This window comes from Blennius ocellaris (genome assembly GCF_963422515.1).
Source record: "Blennius ocellaris genome assembly, chromosome: 9".
Lineage (NCBI taxonomy): Eukaryota > Metazoa > Chordata > Actinopteri > Blenniiformes > Blenniidae > Blennius > Blennius ocellaris.
The window spans coordinates 2,096,995-2,111,821 of record NC_137658.1 but is presented as its reverse complement, the minus strand read 5'-3'; the positions used below and the strand labels follow the sequence as shown (position 1 = coordinate 2,111,821).

At 51.2% G+C, this 14,827-nt stretch overlaps 1 protein-coding gene across 2 annotated transcripts; it reads left to right on the top strand.

Annotated features, from left to right (window-relative positions):
• Window positions 1-371: 371 nt before the first annotated feature.
• Window positions 372-14,453, top strand: maml1 (mastermind-like transcriptional coactivator 1; the record flags this gene model as incomplete). Of its 2 annotated transcripts, XM_080502137.1 has the most annotated exons (6): window positions 372-671; window positions 1,701-2,043; window positions 8,026-9,417; window positions 10,428-10,655; window positions 10,943-11,072; window positions 12,313-14,453. In XM_080502137.1, 5 exons carry the CDS (start codon window positions 1,708-1,710, stop codon window positions 13,284-13,286), a joined length of 3,060 nt encoding a protein of 1,019 aa, XP_080358263.1. In that variant the 3' UTR covers window positions 13,287-14,453. The 2 variants fall into 2 exon arrangements, with proteins under 2 accessions (XP_080358263.1, XP_080358262.1); XM_080502136.1 differs by lacking the exon at window positions 372-671 and having other exon boundaries at window positions 1,669-2,043.
• Between the last annotated feature and the right edge of the window lie 374 nt (window positions 14,454-14,827).

The following is a 14,827-nucleotide window of genomic DNA, read 5'->3' as shown; positions in this document are numbered from 1 at the left end:
TTTTTTGTCACAATGATTATTTGGTATATCTTTAGAGTTTTCAAGCTCGTTAGAGGCTTAAATATAAGTAGTAGTTGTAAATTGCATGCATATCGTAACATTTATTTGTTTTTAACTAAAAATGTATTAATATTTATCAACAAAAATACAAACAGAGTAGCCTCCTTCCTATTGGTCTACGTTCACGGTGGCTGGGCGGGTTCCGTCATCTGATTGGCTGTTTCCCTTGTCAGTTCAACGCGGATCCAGCTTTTGCTATCTATTGGCTGCGCTGGGCTGTCGGTCACGCAGTGGGGGCGGGTCCAGGGACATTCCTCCTGTCTGTGGCGAAAAAAAAGAAAAAAAAAAGAGAAAGTCTCCAAGATGGCGCCGTAGACCTGCCTGTTCGCTGGTAACAATAGAAGCAGCTCGGAGGGACTCAGCCTGCCCGTTCTCCGCGACGAACCCCCAGTCCGGCTCGGCCGCGGGGAGGACGATCCGCGGGGGGCGATTCGGGAGGAAAATAGTTCCAGCATGACGGTTCATTTAGGCGTTTGAGGCTAGTCGTTAGCCCCCCCCTACCCCCCTCCCTCCCTCCCTCCCCTAACACGGCGTTAGCAGCTAGCGGCTAACCGGAGGAGGATCAGCTGTTTGCGGACAGATGCTGTAGGAAGAGTCGGAGCGCTTTCACAGTAAGTGGATTTAACACATAACCGCGCTGCTCGAGTTTGAGTTGGAGAAAAAAAAAACCAAAAAAAAAAAAAAAACAAGCGTAGATTCCAGATTCACCCTCCCGAAGTTTCAGAAGTAAAATTTTCCCTTTTTTTTAATCAATTAAAAAGTTGGCTGAAGCAGCCAAGTTGTTAGCCTCACGGTTAGCCGCTGCGGCTAAGCGAGCTAACTCCCGACGCTCCGGCCGAGTAAAGTTTGGAGACAAGTTGGAGCCGTTAGGAGGCTCGGGACGCCCTCCGCCGAGCATCTCCCCTTCCCCCGGGGGGGCCCCGGTGGAGCGGAGCCCCCCAAACCCACCTTATCCCCCGTATCCCCCTATCCCCCGCCGGGGGCGCCGAGCAGGAGCCCGCGGCCGGTGTCGCCACCTCGCAGCCTCCCGGTTTTAAGCGGCGGCTCCGCGGACCCTTTTGCGGGAGTTCGGGGGCTCGTGGAGTGGAGGAATGCGCCGGGAACGACGGGAGTTGGTTTGATTAGCGACGCCGGCTTCTCGGTGACGCCGAGGCGGGTGGAGGAGCGCAGGGGGTTTGTGGCCACTTCTCTCCGGGGTTAAATGGCAGTTTGCAGTTAGATTTTTTTTTTTTTTTTAAGGAGAAATCAAGTGGCTCCAGCAGCTCTGCTTTACTGAGCGACTCTAAACGAGCTGCCTGTTTTTTAATTCCTTTTTCCTCCCCTTTTTTTTTTTTTTGGTTTTTTTAAATCATGCTGGCTTTAATAGAGTAGATTCAGGAGGCTGGATGGTGAAATTCTCCTCTCCGGCGGTGACTGAAGGCCATTAGCAAGACAAAGGTCGCCTCCATGGAGCCAGCACGGGAGGATTTGTAGAGGGCGAGGGGGGTGAAAAGGAAAAGAAAGAGGAAAAAAAAAAAGAAAAAAGAGCCAGATTCAGCATTTTTTTTTTTTTTTTTTTTTTTTATGGACGAAACCTGAGCCGGGGAGTTTTACTACAAGTCTTTATTGATGATGGCGGATTTTGTTACACCGCGACACAGCGCGGTGATGGAGCGGCTCCGCCGGAGGATCGAGCTCTTCCGGCAGCATCACAACAGCTGCGAGAGCCGCTACGAGAGCGCGACGCTGGAGCGGCTGGAGCTGGAGCGGCAGCAGACCTTCGCCCTGCACCAGCGCTGCCTGCAGGCCAAGGCCAAGCGCTCCAACAAGCACCGGCAGCCCCAGCCCAGCGGCGGAGGAGGAGGAGGCGGAGGAGGAGGAGAGCAGGCCGGCCAGAGAGCGTCCGGAGCCGGAGGAGGAGGAGGCGGCGGAGCGGGGAGCGGAGAGCACGGGGAGAGCGGAGGGACGGCGGCGGAGCAGAGCCGGAGCAACACGCTGATCGCGGTGAGGGACGCACGCGCACACACACACTACGAGCAGTGTCAGTGGTACTCCAGGAGTAACGAGAGTAGGAACGTGAGTGACTCACGGCAGCATGGATGTGACGGCAGCCTCCACAAACACGGGCTGAACGTTAAGAACACACTGTTTCTGCAGAATAAACACATGAGGAATCACAAACACACCATCTGACCGACGTGTCAGAGACACACTGAGCAGTTTTCTCCCAATCCGAACGTTGCAGGTTCAATTCCCACCACCTGTCGACATGCAGGTGTGTGAATGTGACTGTGATTAATGACATGAAGCACTTTAGGAGTCGAAAAGTAAAGTTGACCTTTTACCACGTAAACCAACGTGTTTCTTCCCACACTAGTATTAAGATTTATTTGCAATTGTCGTAGTGTTGTTATGATATGCTGCCTGTACCGACGGTTGTTTCTTGTGCAGCTCAATGTATTTCAGTAGTAAGTTGCTCCTACTGGTGATGAGGGTAGAAATACGACATTTCAAATTGCATTTGACAAACAATCGAAACTAAAGCGTCTCGCTTGCTTTTAACCTTGGAGGAACAAAATGGGGCTAAAAATGTGTTTCTGCTAAAGCTGGTTTGTTCTGAACGTTATTGAATCGTTCTTGTTTAGGAGGGAGTCACAATTATTCACTATAACTTATATTTCAGGTGTCACTGACAAATATTCACACGCACTATCTTATGTTTGTTGCTGTAGTTCTCTTCAGTTCCTGATAAACACATAAATAAATAAATCACAGCAGAACAGTAGCAGGCTAAAGGTTGTGGTGATTGTTTTTTTAATGCGAGTTAAGTTTTATTTGTACAGATAATTTTGTTGATGTTACATTACACAAACCATGAGCATGCAGAAAAGTACTGCTGTAATAATAATTGAAAAACGATTAATACAAGAGACTTTTGACGACGACCTGACTGAGCAAAACAAACTGCCATCGTGGATAAATTGTGTTTTCAGTCTGAATCTTGGAGCCGATCGACGTAGTTTAACCTGCAGCGGTTAAACATGTAGGAAATATCTCCATCAGATAAAAAGAATTCCGCAGATCGTTTTTCGAGCAACAAGAGAAAATCCATGATTTGAATCCAAAACCTTCCGATGAGACGGATGACAACAGCCTGGAAAATATGGCAGTGACACCAGACATGTGTTGAGTTGTGGTTTTCTACATCTGATGTCCCGACCTCTGACTTCTGACCTCCGACCTCTGACCTCCTGCTGCAAACCCCTTCGTACGTCGATCACCGCAAAACTGAAATATTCCAAATTAAACTTGTTGAAATAAGGAAACGTTCCCGGTTGTACGTTACTGTGGGGGAAAAAAACCTGGAAAACACAAAAGTTTTGTTAATGATATTCGGAATCTGGAAATACGTGTTGTAGTAATAGTAGTAGTAGGAGGAGGAGCAACTTTTATTCTGAAGCGTCTTTCTTACTCGGCTTAAACCTTCAGTGAAACTCTTTATTCTGCAGTGACTAATCTCGGTTTTCCTCTGAAACGTCACAACAAAACACTCTGACTCACTCCCGAAGATAAATAACAGACTAAAACCGACGTCTTGGAACCTGCCGTGGTTTTTTAGTCCTGTTCTGACATTTCAGAGACACAGTGATGACTCAGCAGAAAAAAAACAACACTCCGATTCCTCCTGTAGAATCAGCGGCGGCATTAAAAGTTGCATGTTTACTTGTTGATTCCGCCGGCTCTCCCACACACACACACACACACACACACACACGCTCTGTCTTTAAATCTTTTATTAATCCGAATCTGTGGCAGAATGGATGTTCTCTGGAGGATCTCTGCATCTTTAAGAAGTTATAAGAATCCATTTAAAGGCTTTAGCATCTGCAGGACATTTAGGGTCAATCAAGAGGATCTCGTGGTAAATAACACGTCTGTTAGCAGCAAAGAGGAAGTTCAGATTTCTACATTAATACTTTCTGAATATATTCGCCTTGTCGTTCTCACTGGTTTCCTCAGACTTTGTTCGTCACATCAGAAGTCGTGACGATGGTTTGTAAATCTCTGTGGAGAACCCGAAGGCCACCAATGAGCTTTTATTGTTAGTTTTGAAGCGTTTTAAAGCTCCACTGGAGGTTTCTAATGGTGTTGGAGGCGGTTTGACCAGAAGTCTCTCCAGGCTCTGCTTGACCACAGAAGAAATTCCACCCAACTTCAGGGGAGTTTTGTCTGAAAAGGTTCCAAAGGTTCATTGACGAGTCGTCCGGGAGTCGCTTCTAGTCTGAAAGACAACCTTCACATTTCCACTCAACTCGTCCACGTTTCTCACTTCGGACACTTTCCTGCCCCTAAAACCCGTGACGGTTATTTATCGGTATTAAACCGAACTGAGTGTGTGACTTGCTTTGTTTCTCAACTTTTTTTGGTGTGTGTGCGTGTGTGTGGAGTCCAGAGAGGTGAGTCAGTGAGCAGAAACCCCCCCAAAACCACTGACTCATCGCTCTGTTTGTTAGTCCTGAATGGCAAACGCTGAGGGGGCGGAGCTAAAGACACAGCTGCACCGCACTGCCGGTGGCTGGTCCTGATGTCAGCAGTGATGTCACTGATGACGAGCGACGCGGCATTCAATCCTGAACGTGATCTGAGCCGCCAGCCGCCAAGGCGCTCTCCCGTCCCTCCTCGTGTTTTTGAACCGTCTCCTCCAGGAGTGGCGGTCGTGGGCGAGGGAGGTTGGGGGGGGGGGTAGGAGAGCGTCGCCGCCAGCGTGGTTCAAATACCAGGAGCGCTCGCTCAGAATTCCAGCTGCGAGACGTCGAGCGGCACCGACATAAACACAGCAGATATTTAGGATTTTTGTGGCAAAGCGGCGAGCCAGAGGTTCAGGATGAGTCACGGCGAGGAGCCGGGTTATCTGGCCGCCGGGCGTCACGCCGGAACGCCGCAGCCATAACAAAGACTCCCTACTGCAGCCTTGGACCCACGCAGCATCCTGCACTAACTGCTGGATCCACTGGGAAACCTGCTGTGTGTGAGAGTGTGTGTGAGAGTGTGTGTGAGAGTGTGTGTGAGAGTGAGTGTGTTCACCTTCAGATCAGGGCGAAGCAGCAGGTTTCAGGTCGTTTCCCTCAGAACTTTTTACAGAGAACTCTGAATAAATAAAAATTTGATCGAGCCTTCTGATAATAATCCTGGTATGTTCCATTATGTAATTTTTTAGTTTTAGTTTTTGTCTTCATGACTGTCGAGATTCAATTCGTACCCAAAAATGCTTGAAGTAACTTGAATAAAAACACAGGAAGTTTCAGAATTAGAGTTCGTTCTGACGCCTCGTTCACACCACGACGCTTTTAAGTTGAAACGAGAAACTTTGGTTACGTGACATTAATGCTCGGTGCCACGAAAACACGACTTTTTGAAAACGCATAGTATTTGTGCTCTGTAGAAACAGTGAGAACGTTGTTCCTCCAGTGTCGTGACTCCCGGTTCACGTTCCCCTGGTACTGTTCTCGTTGACGTCAACTTTCACTGTTTCTGCTGCTGTTGAGGAAACTGACGTGGTTGTTGTGTAACTGCAAATCTTTTCTGTTATAGAAACGTAACCTGTCCGTCTCAATGAGCACAAGATTCCCACCAAGTATAGACGTCTTTTACGAAGGAAAAACAAAGTTTACAGGCCTGGTTTGAATAATAACTTTCATACTTTTGATTAGAAAATCTAGAAATGCTGTGAAACGTGTTGTTTCATTAAAGTGATGAAGCAGGAAGCTCAGAGGAGCTGGTTTGTGTTGGATTAGCGGTTTAAGGACTCGGATGCCCATAATCCTGTGGTGCAGCAGACTTCCTCCTCCATCCCGTCAGCTCTGTCGCCGTGGCGACAAGGAGGCCGGGTCAAACCAGTATTTCAGGTTAAAGGAGTTCATTTCCCACCGTCTTTGTTTACCTATCACTCTGTCTCTGTTCCTTTTTTTTTTTTTTTTTTTTTTTTTTTACTCGACCGGAAAAGTTATTTTAAGTCATCCACAATTTAGAGAATTAAAAAAACCCCAAACAAAAACGAGAAGTTTAAGTGTCGAAGCTCTACAGTGAAACGCGATGATTTCCTGTGTTTGAGCCGTCACGTCATTTTATTTCCGTATTTCAGGTAGAAAATAATTTCACAGTTGATGATTCTCCACAAACACGCTGTGAAACCGTCTCTCACTGCTTCTGTTCATTTTATTTGATCGTCTTTTCTTTTTTTTCTTTTAATGCTGCCATCTCGGCTCCGGCCGGCTTAATCAGGAAATTCTCTGCATATTTGGTAGAAGACGTCAGTTTTCAGGCTCTGAGGAGGATCAAGCTTTGTCTTTTAGAGCTTCTTTTTTGTTTTTTGTTTGTTTAAGATGAAGGTCAAACCGTCGGCGCCGCAGCTCAAATGGTTACGACACTCAATGGGACGGTTTCCGTCTCTGCGAAGGAAATGTGAACGCCTGAGGGACGGCCGTTGGCGCAGCACGCCGTCACGATTGCGTGTTGGCTGTAAAGTAGCGTCAGTCTGGGTTTCCGTTCACACTGAACTCTGAAACCGGATCAACCCGCTTGGCAAAGACGTCACGCGGCTACAACGGCGTCTCACTTGGGGGCGCTGTCGCCCCCAAAAAAACAAACCACCGAGCGGATTTGATCATCCGTCTGGACCGGAAGCCGAAGCCCCGCCCCTTTAGCGGCGGCGGCTAACGGCTCGTTAGCTTGTGGCTAATGGAAAAATCCATGGATGGAAAATATGAACGATTGGTAAAAGAAAGAAACAAATTAGTAGACCAGATTGCAATTCATTTTAATGAATTACAATTAAAAGTAGATGCAAAAGTAGAAACACTCCTTAAAAAATTACAATAATTAAAAGAATGCAAAAAGAATAATTGTGCAAATACACGCAAATAAAAGGTTTTACAGAGTTAAAGAGACATGCGTTGAAAGATGAAAACCATAAAATAAAGTGAAAATGAGAACAATGGAGCTCAGGTTAGTGTTAATATCAGAAACATTGATTTGGATCAATATGGGAATTTATTATTAAACATGTCACTGAAAACTGTGAGACTCTTTAACGTCAATGGAAAAATTCCAAAACCAAAAAGTTTGTTGGCGAGACGACGGCCATGCAGACGGTCTGATGGTACCTGTACCTTCCACCTCTGCTGGAGGTGTCCGTCGGTGACGGCGAGCCGGCGGCGGCGTGTGACCGTCAGCTGACGGGCCGGGCAGCGGCGAGCAGGAAGTGGTGAGATCCGGTGGGCGGAGCCGCCTGCAGAGCGCAGCCGTCTGATCTGCTGACTGAGGAAGCTCTTTGTTGTCCCGTTACGTAACTGAGCCTGCAGCCCCGGAGAGGGGCAACTTCATTACCCCCCCCCCCCCCCCTGCACGGTGGCAGCGCCCCCTGCAGGGCGCCGTGTCTGCACACTCTGTCTCAGATCAGCGGCAGGTTCTGGGAACAATCGGCTCATTTCACGAGGGAAGATCTAAAATAAGATGAGAAATGACGCTTCAGCTGCACTTATTTTATTGTTTAACCAACTTTTAGTTCTTTACTCTTCACTGGAGGCGTTTTGTCTTCCGACAGATGGAAATAAACCGAGTTTTGTGCCGCTTTATCAAAGTCAGGGTTGTCATGACGACGTGAAGGGAGGGGGGGTAGTACACACACACACCTATCTGTAGGACACGTGTCACTATTTTAGAAAACCGGCACAGAGAGAACATCCAGCCTCTTTTTCTCATTTTCAAATTTTTCCTGTGTTTCATTATTAGAGCTTGTTTACAAAATGTTTTCAAGTCAAAAAACCCCAAACTTTTGTTGTTTGTTGCAGCACAGTAGTGAACAGTTGTTCTGCACGTGCTCAGTTGAGGAACGGGGAACAACAATGGCCGCCTCCAGGGCGCCTCGACGGCTCTGACCGTCAGTTTTCATTGACGGGTTCTGACGGCGTCTGTTTGCGTCTGCAGCTGCAGGAGACGGTGAAGAGGAAGCTGGAGAGCGCCGGCTCCCCGCTGGGCCGGGAGCCGGTCAACGGCTACGGCGACGGCTTCCCCCCCAACAAGAAGGCGTGTCTGGACAACGGCACGGCCAACGGCTCGCCGCTGGACTCCAAGCTGGGCATCGGCGACGCGCTGACCTCCAACGGCGCCCACGGGCCGGCGGCGGGCGACGGGGCGGACGGCGGCGTGGACCCCGGCGTCGACTTCCACCGCAAGGAGATGAAGCAGGAGCCGGACGACATCCTGCCCATCGTGCCGCCGGCGGGCGGAGGAAACAACAGCCTGTTCCCGGACCTGAACGAGCAGGAGTGGACGGAGCTGATGGAGGAGCTCAACTGCTCCGTGGTCTACGAGGACATCCAGGACATCTTCAACGACGGCTTCGCCGACCGCAAGGACCCCCTGGAGCTGGCGGCGACTCCGGGCGGAGGTGGTGGAGGTGGAGGAGGAGGAGGAGGAGGGCAGTCGTCGCAGGGTCTGCTGCCGCCGGACCTGGCCAGCGTGAAGACGGAGTTCTCGCCGGCGTCGGCGGTCTTCGAGCAGGACTCTCGCACCGGCTCCCCCCACGTCAGGTCCACGTCGTCCGGTCCCGCCCCTCCCCCTCCCCCTCCCCCTTCCTCTCACCCCACCAGCTCCCCCGCCGCCGCCGCCGCCTCCTCCTCCTCCGCCTCCTCCCCGGCGCCCCCCCGCCAGCTCCAGCCGCCCCCCAACCACCTGCTCCCCCCGGGGCCCAAGGACCTGTCCCCCGCCCAGCAGCTGCAGCAGCTGGCCGCCCAGCAGCAGCGGGCGCAGCACCTCCACGGCCAGATGCAGCACAAGCCCCCCCAGCAGGGGGCCAAGTACCACGGCCAGGGCCCCCACGCCCACCCCCCGCCGTGGCCCCAGATGGCCAACGCCTCCCAGAGCCCACTAGGGGGCGCGTTCGGCATGGACAAGCCCACCAGCCCCTCCCTCTACCCCCCGGAGTTCAACCGCGGCGGCCAGAAGCAGCAGCAGCAGCAGCTGCTGATGCAGGGCCAGCCCAACAAGGGCTCCCCCAAGGCGGGGGGGGCCGGGGGCTACCTGCCGGGCCCCGCCGGCCACCCCGGCATGCTCGGGCACCTCTCGTCCGGGCCCCCCCTCAGCCACCCGCCGGCGGCGGCGGTGGCGGCGGCGGTGGCCCAGGCCCAGGCCCCCAACGCCATGCTGACCCTCAACAACACCAAACCTCTGTCGCACTTCGAGGCGGGGCCGGGGCCCCCGAGGGCCCCCAGCACCCAGAGCCAGAACAAGGCGGCGCTGCTGTCGCTGCTGCGGCAACAGCAGCAGATCAAACAGAAGAACAGCATGAACTTCAGACAGCACATCACACACACACAGGTGAGACACACACACACACACACACACTCTCACTCTCACTCGCACTCACTCACACACACACTCTCTCACTCACACACACACTCTCTCACTCACACACACACACACTCACTCACACACTCTCACACTCTCACTCACACACACACACACACTCATACTCTCACTCACACACACACACTCTCACTCACACACTCTCACTCTCACACACACACTCTCACTCACACACTCTCACACTCTCACACACACACACACACACACTCTCACTCACACACTCTCACTCACACACACACACTCTCACTCACACACACACACACTCTCACACACACTCTCACTCACACACTCTCACACACACTCGCACTCTCTCTCACACACACACACACTATAAACAACCATTACACCGTCCTGCACACACAGGTACAGTTAAATGTTTTAATTTCAAGTGAATTCTGAGAACCCACAGTTGTGAGACTGAGTGGTAGGGAGAGGTGGAGGAGGAGGTGGTGGTGGAGGAGGAGGAGGAGAGAGACTGACGGAGCAGCTTTTCACCTCGTTACATATTTAAATTACTGTGTTTTTCTGCTCCCTCGCTGCTCTTCGCTCGTCATTGCGGATAGAATATTAAGTGAGGTTCCACAGAGCGCCACCCTCAGGGCGAACGCTGCACTGTTCACTGTCCCTCACGTGTCACTTCCACCCTGCAGCCTGTAGAGGGCGCCAGAGACCGCCAAAATAGCATTGCAGTACAGAGAAGTTATTTCTTGTTTGTGTTTTTAAAACATTTGCAGAAATGCCAAATTAATAATTAAAACGTGTTGAATGTCTAAAGTCATTTGAAGCACAAGCATTGAGAATTATTCTAAAAGTTTCAGTCTTTTTTTTTTTTTTTGCCCAATCTTTTTTTATTTCATGTTAAACAACAAAAGAACAACTTTGCAAACGTATATAGTGACACTCATATTGACAATTTGCTGCCAAACATAAACAACAACACGACGTGGTTCCTCCCTGAACAGGACCAGAACACTTACCCGGCTCCTTCCCACGGCCCCGCCAGCGCCATGGCGTCGGCGCCGGGAGGCAACGCCATGGCGGCCCAGCCGGGGGTGAACGCCATGGCGGGTAACCACGGCAACGCCGCCTACATGAACAGCGCGGCGGTGGCGGCGGCGCTGAAGCAGCAGCAGATCCTGGAGCAGCAGAAGCAGCAGTACCTGCAGCGGCAGCAGCTCATGGCCGAGCAGGTGACACTTCCTCCACTCGACACCAGGGGGAGCTGTGGGGGGGGGGGGAACGTGTGGCTGCAGCTTTTGGCTCCTTGTAAAATAACAGAGCCTCAAAAAAAAAAAAACAGAGAAGCTCTGATGTGCAGATTGTTGCTCGTGCCTGAATTAATTTTTTTATTTGGAACATGTATTAAAACATTTTTTAAATAAATGGAGCCAATATGTAACAAAACACGGCACATTGTTGGAAAAAGGAGTGGAAAGAAGTATAAAATGTCCTGATAAATGTTAATGTGTGGTCGCAGGAGAAGCAGCGTCAGCAGGACCAGCAGCTGCAGCGTCACCTGACCCGGCCGCCGCCGCAGTACCAGGACCAGCCGGGGCCGCCGGCCAATCAGAACCCTTTCCCCCAGCAGCAGGTCAACCAGTTTACAGGTAGGGGGCGCTCTCTGCTGCTCCTGCAGGCTTCAGCCCAGTGGCTTCGCTTCAACACTGTTTTAACTCTTGAGCTCCCGGATGCTTTTATTTTGATAGGGGGAAACGGTGCTTTTAGTTTTATAGGGGGAAATGGTGCTTTTAGTTTGATAGGGGGAACCGTGCTTTTAGTTTGATAGGGGAAACGGTGCTTTTAGTTTGATAGGGGGAAACGGTGCTTTTAGTTTGATAGGGGGAAACGGTGCTTTTAGTTTGATAGGGGGAAATGGTGCTTTTAGTTTGATAGGGGGAAACGGTGCTTTTAGTTTTATAGGGGGAAATGGTGCTTTTAGTTTGATAGGGGGAACCGTGCTTTTAGTTTGATAGGGGAAACGGTGCTTTTAGTTTGATAGGGGGAAACGGTGCTTTTAGTTTGATAGGGGGAAACAGTGCTTTTAGTTTGATAGGGGGAAATGGTGCTTTTAGTTTGATAGGGGGAAACGGTGCTTTTAGTTTGATAGGGGGAAACGGTGCTTTTAGTTTTATAGGGGGAAATGGTGCTTTTAGTTTGATAGGGGGAACCGTGCTTTTAGTTTGATAGGGGAAACGGTGCTTTTAGTTTGATAGGGGGAAACGGTGCTTTTAGTTTGATAGGGGGAAACGGTGCTTTTAGTTTGATAGGGGGAAACGGTGCTTTTAGTTTGATAGGGGGAAATGGTGCTTTTAGTTTGATAGGGGGAACGGTGCTTTTAGTTTGATAGGGGAAATTGTGCTTTTAGTTTGACGCTCAGTTTCTGAACACGCTCTCTCTCTAGTTACATTTGCTGCATCGTCTTATCAGCAGATTATTTCCATTCGTGACACTTTTAGCAGGAACAAAACAAAGAGTCTGTTCAGAACGTTTGCATAACTCTATCTCCACTAAACAACATGCAAACAACACTGATTATTATCTTCTGTTGATAAATCCTCACTGTTTTATAAAATACATTTTACTGAGCGTCACTGACCTGATGTTTCATGTGGACCTGGAACATGTATAATGTTGTGTGTGTGTATATATTTCTGTTAATTTTGATCAAATATCCCAAAGCAATAAAAATATAATATATATAAACATTTCATGAAGAAATAAAACTGCTCTTCCTCCAAACGTTTTAATGAATCTGCAATTTGAAGAAGCGAAACAGGAAATAAAACTGAATAAAAACAATTTTTATTTAATTTTATTGATCAAATGTTTTTGCTTTTTCCTCCCCAGCTTCCTCTCAGCCAATGGGCAGCGTGGGCTCCATGGGAGGCCCCGCCCCCGGCTCCCGCATGTTCCCTCAGAACCAGGGCATGCTGGGAATGAGCCTGGGCCCGGGAGGCGGAGCCCCGCCCCCGGCGGCGGGCCAGGCGGACATGAGCCTGGCGTCGTGCGGCGGCGGGGGCGGAGCCGGCGGGGACGTCCTCTACAACAACATGAACATGCACCCCAACCACGTGGCCCATCCCCCGCAGCCCGGCATGCAGCGGCAGCAGCAGCAGCAGCTGGGCGCCATGAGCGCCCCCTACCGGCAGAACCTGATGGCTCAGCAGCACCTGAAGGCGCCGCCCAACGCCGCCATGCTGAAGCAGCAGCAGCTCGCCGCCGCCACTCGCATGCAGGGCGGCATGGGCGCCATGCCCGGCGCCGCCTGGCAGCAGCAGCTCGCCAACCCGCCGCCATCCGCCAGCGCCTTCAGCGGCCCGCCCAACGCCTTCCACATGCAGCAGCAGCAGCAGGCGCGCCTCGCCAAGATGCCCGCCGGCTCCGCCCCCTTCGGGCCCAGCCCCGGGGCGCGCCCCATGGGAGGCCTGAACCCCGGGCAGCAGATGATGCACACGAACATGGCGGCCGCCCAGCAGAGGGCGCCGCCGAACCCGCAGGCGCTGGGCCAGCCCATGGCCAATCAGCAGCAGGCGCAGCAGCAGCAGCAGCAGCAGCAGGCCGGTCAGGGCCAGGCCGTCCTCGCCGACCTGGCGGCGTTCGGACCGCCGCAGGGCGCCGGCCGCCAGGCGCTGCAGTGTAACCAAGGTTACCAGGTGAGCAGGACGGCCGGGCAGCAGCAGCAGCAGCAGGTGTCGTTCGGCTACAACGCGGCGGCGGGGAGCTTCGCCGCCGAGAGCGACCTGGTGGACTCGCTGCTGAAGGGCCAGAGCACGCAGGAGTGGATGGCCGACCTGGACGAGCTGATCGCCAGCCACCATTAGCCCCGCCCCCCCCACCAAGCCGCGGGGAGACGCCGTCGACAGGATTTAATGGCGCCGGGATCGGGGTCGCCGAATTTCACTCGTTCCGCGCCGAGCGACGCCCAGACGTCACTTCAGACGGAAGGAAACGTCCCGACAGTCGGTCCGGAGCTCAAATCTGAATCAGCACAGCGCCACCTAGGGGGCGTCCATCTTGCCCGCCGCGTCCCGAAAGGGACCGCCACACCGATCGTCTGTTCAGGAGGTCGTTACGTTTCCCTTCAGGGCGGCGGCTCGTTTCACTTCCAGCGTCGTCCCGCCTCTTTACTTCACAGCAGGTGAACAAACGTGAGCGTGGCCCTTTAAGAAGCCGAGACGAAGGCGTTCCCGAAGCTCCCGCCTGTTACAGACCCCCCCACCCCCGAGTTGAGTCCACACGGCTCTCACCCCGGGTGTTACGGTCGTTTGTGTCGCCGAGCAGTTCTCAGCCCGCTTGAAGCTGAAACAAGTTCTGATGAAGTAGCGTGATATTTTTTTTTAATATTTAGGCCGTCCTGTTTTAAGGAGGAGCTTCGTTCTGGTCGTTCTGGTCGATGTTTTTTGGGGTTTTTGAGGAGTTTTGACGTTCGTTTCCTCCAGATGTGCGCCGGTTCTTTAAGGCGGAGCTTGAGCCAGACCGTTTTAAGTTATAACCTCCGTGTTCTAAAGCTTCAGCTCGGTCCCCTAACCCCCCACCCCTCCCCCCCCCCCCCCACCGGCTGAGAGTCCCCGTCTCGGGTTGGAGGCGGGGCTTCAGCCCGCTCGCCGTGTTTGAAGGCGGAGCCTCCTCACCGCTTGGCCTCCGGTCGGAGGCCGACTCCGACCGCGTGGCGGCTCGCCGCCGCCGCCCGGTCGTCTTATCTACTGTACTGTTCTTGACCTTTTTTTTTTTTTGGTCTTATTTTATTTGTGAGGTTCTTGTTGCTAAGCGACGGCTCGGCGTTCAGCCTGGCTCCGCCTCCTGGGGTTATTCTGGGTCTGACTGTGTAAATGTCTATAAATATATTTTTTTGTATGTATGCCTTTCCTAATGATCTGGAGAAGATAGATGTTATTTTTATATATTGCAGCGGATGTTTTTGTAAGTATTTTATACTTTTGATATGGTTCTCTGTAAAACAAGAGTATTATGTAAATATAGTTCTTTAGAAACGAGACGCCGTCCCGAGTTTTTCTTTCCAGTCCTGTAGGAAGTGGATCCGCCGGCTCACCACATTAAAACACCAAGCTTCCTGTCAGGTCATTAACTAATAAAACACTAATTTAACCTGGTTACCCATGTGTTGTTAAAACTGGTTAATTGTTCAAACGACAAATGTAAAATATTCTTGTTTTGTGTAATTTGAGGATTTAGTTTTTAACCTGTTTTAACTGGTTTAATAGTCCATCATTAATGTTTTTCTGAAGATTCAACATGGTTGCTTTTATTTTTTTAAATGGCATTTTTACAGTTTTTTCACATCTTGTATGTCAAACTTGCGTAATGTACATGTACTGCACATACCCACATATATATATAAACA